The following is a 10,460-nucleotide window of genomic DNA, read 5'->3' on the forward strand; positions in this document are numbered from 1 at the left end:
TGTCAAATAAGTAAAGACACACTCACTGTGGAAAACTCAAAAAATACAGAAAAGAGGAAAAAATTAAATAATGTGTGCAGCTATAAACTAAAATTAATTTTAGACTGTAATAAAGAATTAAAAGCGTTTGTTTCAGGCAAAAAGAGCTGTAGCCTGGGAGACAGTCTACAGCTAAACGGGTACAGGTACAGTCTAAACAATTTAAATTGTGTTCCACTGAGACAAAGAGGGGGTCACCTTTTATAGCAAAAGATCTCCTTTTTGTCAATTAGGTCCATTTATGTAAATGAGGTATCCAAATTATATAGTTCTGATTGGTCTAAATCATGCAGTTTCGATTGGCTGGTACAGATGCAAATGACTTGCATAGTTCCAATTGGATATAACTCGCATAGTTCTAATTGGACTAGCATGTCTCAATCCAGTGGCAGGAAGACAAAATCAAGGCTTCCATGCAGCGGTTGACTCAGATGGCATAAATATGTGGGGCAGAGTGTGGGAAGCCAAAGGTCCAGTCTGAGTTTCTTCCTGGAGTACTGAGTACATGGGAAGCCCCTGTCGGTAAATGGCCACTAGACTCTATTATTCTAAAATAATAGGGATTTTCTAAATTGGGGTTTTCATGGGGAGTCCTACTGAGCAGATACACACCTTCTGGGGGACCATATCAAATTATTTTTTCTTCTCAGGGTCCACAGAACTTACAAACAGATATAACTACTGTCAAGGGGTTGTTGTATATCCTTCTACTATATATATATGTTTATACATAGTGGAGGTCATATATATATATAGATATCATGCTTTTTTCATTTAACATCATGGCATAAGAATTCTCATGTTATTAAAATTGTTTGAATATTTAACTATGATAACTGTAAAATATTTTGTCATAGGGATGCAATATAATTTCACACTTGTTGGCTCTTTTAGCTATTTTTAATTCTCGCTATGATAAAAATGAAGAAGGGTGTCCAAAAATATGATAATGGTTGGGTGTTTCAGGACATAGGAACACCTGAACATAGAATTATTGATATTCACCTTGCTTATATTCTCACCACAGAAGAGTCAGTTCTCAATGGGATTTATTAAAGGGAAAATAAAAAGTAGGAAATTTGTTAGCATTTCTTGAAAGCTCTCTAAGAGTTTTCTGAACCTGATTAAATAACCCTGTAAACAGTTTCAAGAAAAGTGTGTGGATATTTCAACAGACTTATTAAAAGTACGAAAGGACATTCAACTCTAATTTTTCTAATTCTTGGATTATTCTACTGAGCTATAAATTTATAACCCATTTGTAAATTAACCAGAACATCCTGTGCAGAGATTTGCTTCTCTAGGCAAGTACATACTGGACACTGGTTCATAAATTAATCCTTCCTGGGTGTAAGTGAATTCCCCCAAAGCATGATAACATAGCCATGAATAGATCCACAATGTCTATTTCTGGGTATACAGAACACAATACAATTGTTATTTTAATAACAACTGGTTTGTTCACCCTGTGAAAATAGGCAATTGGCCTCATAATTTCTGAGAACACTTTCAGTTGCATCTGTGGCAATCTGAAGTAATTCTGATTTTTGAAACAGTCTTTCCAGGTGCATACAGATGCTATAGTGATACTTATAAACTGGAGAACAACTTTTTCAACCTTGGCACCATCCATTTCATGGTCTGATTTGAGGAGCTACGAAAGTACATTGGGAAGTCCATTAACTCCTCTGGATTCCTTGGCTACCACTAAATGTACTAAGATGCATGCTAGTCATCCAAAGAGTTGACAGGCTTGGTTAACCCTGGTTCTCCATCGATGAACCTGGAAACACTCTTCTAAATTCTGGGCTCTAATGCCCTAGCATTAGTACACTAAAAAAAAAAACTGTGAAATTATGTTCTAATAATATAACAAATGAATCGCCATTTAAAAAAAATTGAGTAATGAAGAGCCACATTCTTTTTTATGCAATTATACTATTTACATGCACTTAGCAATGGAATGATAGGTATAAGAGCAGGTACCAAATCATTGCCAGGCACACACACGTGTGGTGTATAGCTGTGTACATACAAGTATTCTATGGCCACTGTCTGCTTTTGCTAAATCAAAGTCTAGATTATAGTGTGATTTGCTCTTTGTTTAAACACTGCTATATGAAAAGAAATAAGAATGCAGGGACCCCTCACCTTCACTCTGAATGCTAAAGATAATGCAAACCGAGGTTCCCAGCTTACAGTAAGTGGAATCCTCTTCAGATCCCTCCAACTCCACCCCACATAGGGCTACCTCCAAAGCCCAGACTACTAGGATTTATCACAATTAACCCCCACAGGACTGTGTCTAAGATTTTCACTCCTTTCTTCTGTGGGAACAACCCTCACCCTCAGGTGAAGGGAAAACCCAGGCCTTGACCTACCTCTAGCCTACGTGTGATAGAGGCAAGGTGTCTCAGCAAGAATGCTGTTGCTATTTATGTCTGCATTTACAGTAGGAAGAAACTATTATTGGAGTTCCAGGAAAGAACAGTGAGGAAAAAGTTGAAGCATCAAGAGAGTGAATAGAAAGCAAGACCAAAGCTTGCTTTCATAGGTGGAGAGCTCGTGGGGTGGGAACGGTGAGGTGTATGGTGCACTTCTTTTGGGTACCCTCTACTGCTGCAGTGTAACCAGCTCAGGGGCAGTGGGGGACGGGTAGGGTAGTTAAATGTTAAGGACACCTTGTACACCATAATTTTTCAGAAATCCTGACAGACCATACTATTCCATCAACTCTCATTTCCCCATTTTGCAATTAGATTAGTCTTAAGAGGAACTGGTGACTTTAGGAGAACTATGTTTTTTTTGCAGTTTCAGCAACTGCTTTCTTTCCTATCGGTTCAGTTTGCACAGAGCTCGCTGGCTGCTACATAGGGCTGGCTTGTGGCTGCGGCTGTCTGAACCATGAACAGCTTTAGGGGTACCATCTTCCTCTGGGCAGTGGTAACATGGGCTAAAATGGGTGAACTTCTGGGAGAGACAGATGAGGCTGGATCTCAAACATGCAAGAATGCCTTAAAACTGCCAGTTCTGGAAGTCTTACCAGGAGGGGGTTGGGATAATCTGCGGAATGTGGACATGGGACAGGTGATGGACTTGACTTACACCAACTGCAGGACCACAGAGGATGGACACTACATCATCCCCAATGAAATCTTCACCATCCCCCAGAAACAGAGCAACCTGGAGATGAACTCAGAAATCCTGGAGTCCTGGGTCAATTACCAGAGCAGCACTTCCAACTCTATCAACACGGAGCTCTCCTCCCTTTTTTCCAAAGTCAACGGCAAGTTCTCCCTGGACTTCCAGAAGATGAAGACTCTTCAAGTGAAGGACCACGCTATAACCACTCAGGTTCAGGTAAGAAACCTGATCTACACAGTCAAAATCAACCCAGTTTCAAAACTAAACTGGGGGTTTAAGAAGTTGCTCATGGACATCTCTGACCGTCTGGAGAACAACCAGACGCGGATGGCCACCTACTTGGCAGAGCTCCTGGTCCTCAACTATGGCACCCATGTTGTCACCAGTGTGGATGCCGGGGCGGTTCTCATCCAGGAGGACCACATCAGGTCCTCTTTCCTCCAGGACAGCCAGAGCAGCCATAGTGCTGTGACTGCATCTGCCGGAGCTGTCTTTTTTGATGTTGTGAACTTCAAATTTGAGGAGAACTACACCTCACAGAATGCCTTCACCAAGAGCTACCTTGCCAACAGAACCAACTCCAGGGTGCAAAGCATTGGAGGGGTTCCTTTTTACCCAGGCATCACCCTGCAGACCTGGCAACAGGGCATCACCAACAACCTGGTGGCCATAGACCGCACGGGCCTGCCTCTGCATTTCTTCATCAACCCTGACATGCTGCCTGACTTGCCGGGGCCCTTGGTGAAGAAGTTGTCTAAGACGGTGGAAACTGCTGTGAGACGCTACTACACCTTCAACACCTACCCTGGATGCACAGATCTCAATTCACCCAACTTCAATTTTCAGGCCAACACTGATGACGGCTCTTGCGAGGGGAAAATGACCAACTTCTCCTTTGGTGGGGTTTATCAGGAGTGTACCCAGCTGTCAGGGAATGGGGCTGTCCAAGTCTGTCAAAACTTGCAGCAGAAGAACCCACTCACTGGTGATTTCTCCTGCCCCTCTGGCTACTCCCCAGTACATCTGCTAACCCAGATCCACGAGGAGGGTTACAATGGCCTGGAGTGTGTACGGAAGTGCACCCTCCTTGTCTTCTGCAAGACAGTGTGTGAAGATGTATTCCGAGTGGCAAAGGCTGAATTTAAGGCTTTTTGGTGTGTGGCCAGTGACCAAGTACCAGAATACTCAGGACTACTTTTCGGGGGCCTCTTCAGCGGTAAGAGCATTAACCCTTTGACAAATGCACAGTCATGTCCAGCTGGTTACTTTCCATTAAGACTCTTTGAAAGCCTCAAGGTATGTGCCTCTCAGGACTATGAGCTGGGGTATAGGTTTTCGGTCCCCTTCGGTGGGTTCTTTAGCTGTGCGGTTGGGAACCCCTTGGTGGATTCTGCCATATCCAAAGACTTAGGGGCACCTGCTCTGAAAAAGTGCCCTGGGGGTTTCAGCCAACACCTGGCCTTCATCAGCGATGGATGCCAAGTGTCCTACTGTGTCAAGTCTGGGGTCTTTACAGGAGGGGCTCTGCCCCCTGCCAGGCTCCCACCTTATACCCGTCCACCCCTCATGAGTCAGGCTGCCACCAACACTGTGATAGTGACTAATACTGAGACTTCAAGCTCCTGGATTAAAGACTCCCAGACCAACCAGTGGAGGCTGGGAGAGCCAGTAGAGCTGCGCCGGGCCATGAAGGTCATCCATGGGAACGGCGGTCTGTCAGGGGGAGAGGCCGCTGGCGTCACAGTGGGGGTCACCACCGTCCTAGCAGTTCTCATCGCCCTGGTCATCTATCGCACTCGGAAGTACAAGAAGAGGGGATACCAGGTGATCGAGGATGAGAGGCAGAGTGTGGCTCCTGGCGCTGCCGAGACAGGGGACACCCCTGACCAAGAGCAGGAGCGATGTCCAGCCTAAACCTGTCCCAGAACGCTGTTTCACTTCTGGGCAGAGCTTCAAGCATGTCCTTCATTCCTTCTCTCTCCACTTCTGCTTCCTAACTATTGAAGAGGCAAGTGCAGTCAAAATCAGGTGTAACTTGGTGACTTCTTTATGTTCCCGGGCCAGGGCATTAGTACAGCTACGCAGACAACTCTGAGGTAGGGGGTGGGGAGAAGTTGTGGCTTGTTAAGCAAGAGTCTTCCTGGGAATAAAAAATGAAGAGGTATCTTTTCTCTATGTGAACCATGAGTTATTTTCACCCGACTGCAGATGTGTGACAGGAGGAGGGGGAATGTTAGCTTTTGGGTTTGGAGATGATGTGTTTGATCTGAGGTTGGCCATGGTTTCCAGTTCATGAGCTGTAAGAATTTCTGCCTCGAAAGCTTACCCTCCAACTGTTTTGTTTCCTAAAGCTGTCTGGATCTCCTCTTCCTGGGGGCTGACGGAACCCCAGAAGACACAGAAGTCCTTCGTGGCCACAGCTTTTCAGTTTGAGGGCTTAGTGTTGATGGCCTGTGTCATTTCCTCTGGGTCATCTCAACATCCTCTGAACAAAAAATGTTGTTTATACCAAGCCCAGGTTTTGCAGCTTCCCCAAATTTAAGGCTCACTCAGACCACCCATGGACTTTGGCCTAATTCATAAAGTTCTCAGAAAATATTTTACCTTATAAAGTTCTATTAGGATGTCAAGGGAGAAAGGGTAATTTGTAGAAAAGCAGTGAGTGAGGAAAGGGTAAAAAGCAGAAAAGAGTCTGGTGCTCAGGGGGAATTGGAATTCTTACCTACGACCAGCTACCTGGCTCCTTTCTCTTAGCTCGTCATAAATGGGACAAGGAAAAAAGTGCACCGACTTGAATAGGTCAAGCATTGCAGTTTCTTGGTCCGAGTTACCAAAGTAGAACCCCTTCCTCTTCCATGAGTGGACCCTATCCTCCCTGACTCCTATCATGCGCACCCTCCTGCCCCCCGACATTCCAACAAGAAGTCTACATTTTTCTGGGGATGGGAAACAAGAAATAAAACAAGAAGTTGAAGTAAGCCTACACCTAGGTTTTATATTCTCCTGGAAACCAAACGGCACCAACACCAGTTATGTGCCTAACCTGTCCTTTTTCCCCAACAGAAAGGGGGCTAGCACGATCAAATCCATGCTTTTAAATGAAATGAAAGAGGTGTCAGCTGGCCTCCGGCAGGGAGCTGACAAGAGGCACAACTGTCACCTGGCACTGGGGTTGCCCGGTGTTAACACCAAGCTCACCCAAGCTGTAATAACCAGCGTGAATCTATTGATGCTCCTTCAAACCGTTTTGAAAAGTTATATATGTCTTACCCATTTGAATGTCATTAGGGAGTTATGTTCTGTGAAGGACAATTTGTCCTCTCCTGGTTCACATTCACAGTCAAGAGCTGAGGTTTACAAAAGGTCTTTCTTCTGAGGAGCATGGAGCACCCCAGCCTGGGGGATGATGGGAAGGGGCCCCCCTCACCTCCCGCTGTGATGAAGAACATGGCAGGACTGCAGCCCCTCTCCCCGGCTGCCCAGCCAGGGACACCAATTTCTCCAACCCCTTCACTTAACCCCGCCTCTTAAGCATCAAAATGTTTCTCTAAACCTCCTGGTGTTTTGTGGGTGAGTGTCAGCCAAGTTAACCACTCTTCTGCAAATACTGACTTTCCCACGAATTCTTTAAATATTACTGAGTCAGAGAGACAAAGTAGGACTGTTGGCTTCTAGACTTTTCATGTGCGAACTGCTCATTGAAATGAAAAGGTCCAGACTTATATTTTGACTAACAAAACTGTGCATTTAAAACACATACGTAAGGACTACTGCGTCCAACTGTCTACCCAGAGGAAATCGGAACAGGGGGTTGGCAGTGTGCAAGTCAGCACCCAGAAGAGAGAGCTCCTAGGCCTTGCTTTCCTGGCTGGTGGGCTCAGGCTGGGGTCTTCAGGGAGGCCAATCCGGCTTCCAGGAAAACCACACCCTGTGGACTCTCAGAAGGGGGCCCCACTTAAGGAACAAAGGAGGCTTTACGATTACAGTTCATTCTTGTGTTCTCGTGAATATCAGGATGACTAATATTATAAACATTTACTTGAAAAACGACAGCTTGTAAGCTATTGAAACATACACTCTAATGTGGTCAGGTGGAGGGAGCTTAAAGTGAACATCCAGGATTTTTAAGAAGGTCTGTTCCCCACAGGTTCATTTACTTATTTCCCCTGTCATGGGGTCGGTTTTCTTTAGAGGAACAAGAAGTCAAGCCAGGTCCCTTGGTCAAATGTGTGGCTGAAAACGATGTGAAAAGCATAGGAAAAAGGGACTCCCCCAACCCCACCCAGCAGAAGGACTTGTGGTTGCTTAGAGGCTCAGGGAGGTACCCCAATGTCTCCTGATAGGTGCCCTGACCTACAGAAAGCAGAAGGTTGACAATTTGTGGTTGTTCATTTGCCATTTATTGTTCTGCACATACACCTCATGAGCACCAGGTGGCGATGTCCTCTCGCAGAGCAACACCAGGGACTTCAAAGCACACCAGTTATAAAGATTTACATCGGGACATTCACCTGCCCTCTCCCAGAAACCCACCCCCACTCAAATGCCAGTGACCACAGACAAGGAAAGTGGACAGGACCCTTTCTTGTACCACGTGGGGCCTTTCCCCCTGATCTTCTCATGCACACAAACAGTGCAATACCAGAACGAGTACTTTGGACCAAGTCTAAAACCACAGAGGGAAGGGATAAAACATAAAGCACACACAACCACATATACACGATTAATCCTTAAGGAATGAGCATCTGACAGGGTCTGTCATCCCTGCAGACTCAGGGAGGGAGGACCCGGGCTGCTGGTGCTAAGATGAAAGGAAAGGCAGGGAAGCCCCTGCGTGGGCCAGGGAGCTCAGCAGGGCTTCTGGTGGGGACACTCCTGCCTCGCAGTGGTGGCTGCGCAGGACCTCTGCCGGCAGGGTTGCCACTGGACCTGAGACTGCACCTTTCCAAGTTGGCTCAAGAGAAAGAGCAAAGGAATGCCTTCTGCCTTGCCTGGCTGGCACCATGTCAGAAGGGAAGTTCAAGATTCTTTCTGCCCAGACGTCCCACCAGAAGATGAGGATGAGGTAGCCCCTGCTGAGCATCCTCTGAGAGGAAGGAATGGGGCGCAGACACAACCAACATCCCTGGGAGAGGCTTGGAGCCCTGACGACTTGCTCCCGAAGTGGTGTTGCCCTGGCGTACAGCCTGCCTTGTCACTCTCTGGGTCCCCTTTCCCGCCCGTAACTCCCTCTGCCTGCTGCAGGAAATCAGCTTCTCCCCGCTGCCCCTGGCCAGTTGTCAGAGCTTGTCTTCTTTCTTCCCCACCCTCTACTGCACAGTTGTGTTTTTACCCACTGACCCTCCGTCTGATTCCTCATCCCTGTGGGTGACAAGCCCAGCAGAGACTTGATGAGGGTGAAGGTGGAGACGGTAGTGGCCTACGGTGACTCACTGCTGATCCCCGGTACACGGTAGCCTGGCAAGGGCATCGGCGTGACATTAAACACCGCAGGGGTGTCTCTTCCCTTGAGTTCGGATGTTTCTTTCCCTACTGTGGCAGGAAATCACTCTGCGGTGCAGCAAGCTCAGGACCCACCTCCTGGTTTGCTGGTGAGATAAACCCACTGATGGGAGAGACGGGAACCAAGATGGCAGACGCAATTGTTCCTGTCCCAGCTCCCTCTGCCGGAGCCAGTGAACGTCCCTACAGCCATTTGGAAAAGAAGGAGAGGCTCAGCACCAGCGGCACGTCCCCCAAGAACTGGGTGATGCTCAGGTAAACCCACCGGTCACACGAACAGCAAAACAGCTGCAGACCCGAGATCAAGCAGCTTTGAAGCCGGCTCTCAGGAGACCTTGGTTTCCGGTTCTCATTGAAGTACCATTTTTGAAGGTTCTTTTGTTTCCATTTTTCTAGCATCAAAAACCTTCCAAATATTATGAAATATATATGCATATATATATACGTCAAACCCCCAAAACATGAGGTATATAATTCAAATTAGTATCCACAGGAACCTCCCCCAAACATACAGTTCAAAGAACCCACTTTCAAAGGGGGAATTGGGTTTCCCTTCTTGATACCCCTTCTCTCCTCCCTGACCCTCAATTCATTCCTTAGCAGGAGCCAAAGGCAAGGGGAATGACGGGGAGGAGATAGGCAGGGTCTTGGGGCACAGCCCAGGCAGATGCTGGACTAGACCGTAAGGTAGTCCTAACCCTGGTGGGTGAGCTAACTGGTCTCCCTCCACATTCTAGGTCAGTCTGCAACAGAAGAGGGAGAGGAGAGGCCCAGCACCACCTCTGGGCTCTAATTAACAAATTTGCATCGACTCAGATCGAAGCTCTCAGAAAAACAAGGCTGGATGGAGATTGGCTGCAATCCAATGTTGAAAGACGCAGAAAAAGGGGTCAGTCCAGCCCTCACCTTACACATCTCCCCAAGCACAGTTCTGACTTGGTCAGGGTCCAAGTTTACTATGGCAGGGGTTGGCAGAGGGTGGGTGAAGCCAAGGGGCCACCGTCTGGCTCTCTGATCCTCATCGGAACTAGGGTTCGACATCCAGCAAAACAGACTGTGAGAACACAATGGGATTCTTCTCCACCAGCGGCGTGCACATGCACACACGCGTGCTCACACCCACACACACGCACATGCACAGGAGGCACAGAGCCCAGCACGGGCTCTGTTCACAGTGACCTGATGAAACTCATGGAATCTTTGAGCTGGTCTGAGATGCGTTGGGAAGAAGGCCACGGGCTCCTCTCCCTGAGGACAGTGCAGAGGCTGAGTGGGATGCCGGCTCCGGTCTGACCACCGAGTGGCTGGAGCATCATGGGATGCCACCCAGAGAGCAACCCCAAGCCCATCCATCTGCGTGAGAGAAGCAAATGCCTCTGTGGGCAGGTCAATGGTGAGAGGAGGAAGGAAGTCCCAGAGAAGCCATGGACTCATGAGAGCCGAGTGTGCTCCCAGAGGCCTTTGTTTCCCTACCCTCTTGGCAAGAAGGGCTTCCTCGCTCTACACCGAGGCATTGATTTCTGATGTCACAGCAGTTTAGTGGTTCACCCCTTTGTCCCCCAACCTTGCACAGTGAGAACTCCTCGCCTCCAGGGGAGGAGAGAAAAGCGGAAACTCCACATTTGGAAGTGGAAGCAGCAAGAAGCCAGTGGAGGCAATGGACCTCAGGCTGCACGAGGCCAGGGTACGGAGTTACCGTGCACTGCCGGTACCCTAAGTGTGCTGAGCGTGCCCCCACTTAACAGGGTGAGGGGCGGCGTTCTTGCCTACCCAGC

The 10,460-nt window shown here is 47.7% G+C and overlaps 2 protein-coding genes across 2 annotated transcripts; both read left to right on the plus strand.

The window, feature by feature from the left end:
• The first annotated feature begins 2,860 nt into the window (after positions 1–2,860).
• On the plus strand, positions 2,861–5,358 carry MPEG1 (macrophage expressed 1). Its single transcript, XM_037158357.2, has one exon. It carries the CDS (start codon positions 2,944–2,946, stop codon positions 5,095–5,097), a length of 2,154 nt encoding a protein of 717 aa, XP_037014252.2. The 5' UTR covers positions 2,861–2,943; the 3' UTR covers positions 5,098–5,358.
• Positions 5,359–8,791: 3,433 nt separating this feature from the next.
• LOC128626510 (uncharacterized) lies at positions 8,792–9,978 on the plus strand. The gene is made up of 2 exons (XM_053659126.1): positions 8,792–8,940; positions 9,423–9,978. The coding sequence occupies exons 1-2, from the start codon at positions 8,792–8,794 to the stop codon at positions 9,976–9,978; spliced, it is 705 nt and encodes a 234-aa protein (XP_053515101.1).
• Positions 9,979–10,460: the final 482 nt, after the last annotated feature.

Source organism: Artibeus jamaicensis, unplaced genomic scaffold (assembly GCF_021234435.1).
Source record: "Artibeus jamaicensis isolate MK-2021 breed Jamaican fruit bat unplaced genomic scaffold, CSHL_Jam_final scaffold_614, whole genome shotgun sequence".
NCBI classification, from domain to species: Eukaryota; Metazoa; Chordata; class Mammalia; order Chiroptera; family Phyllostomidae; genus Artibeus; species Artibeus jamaicensis.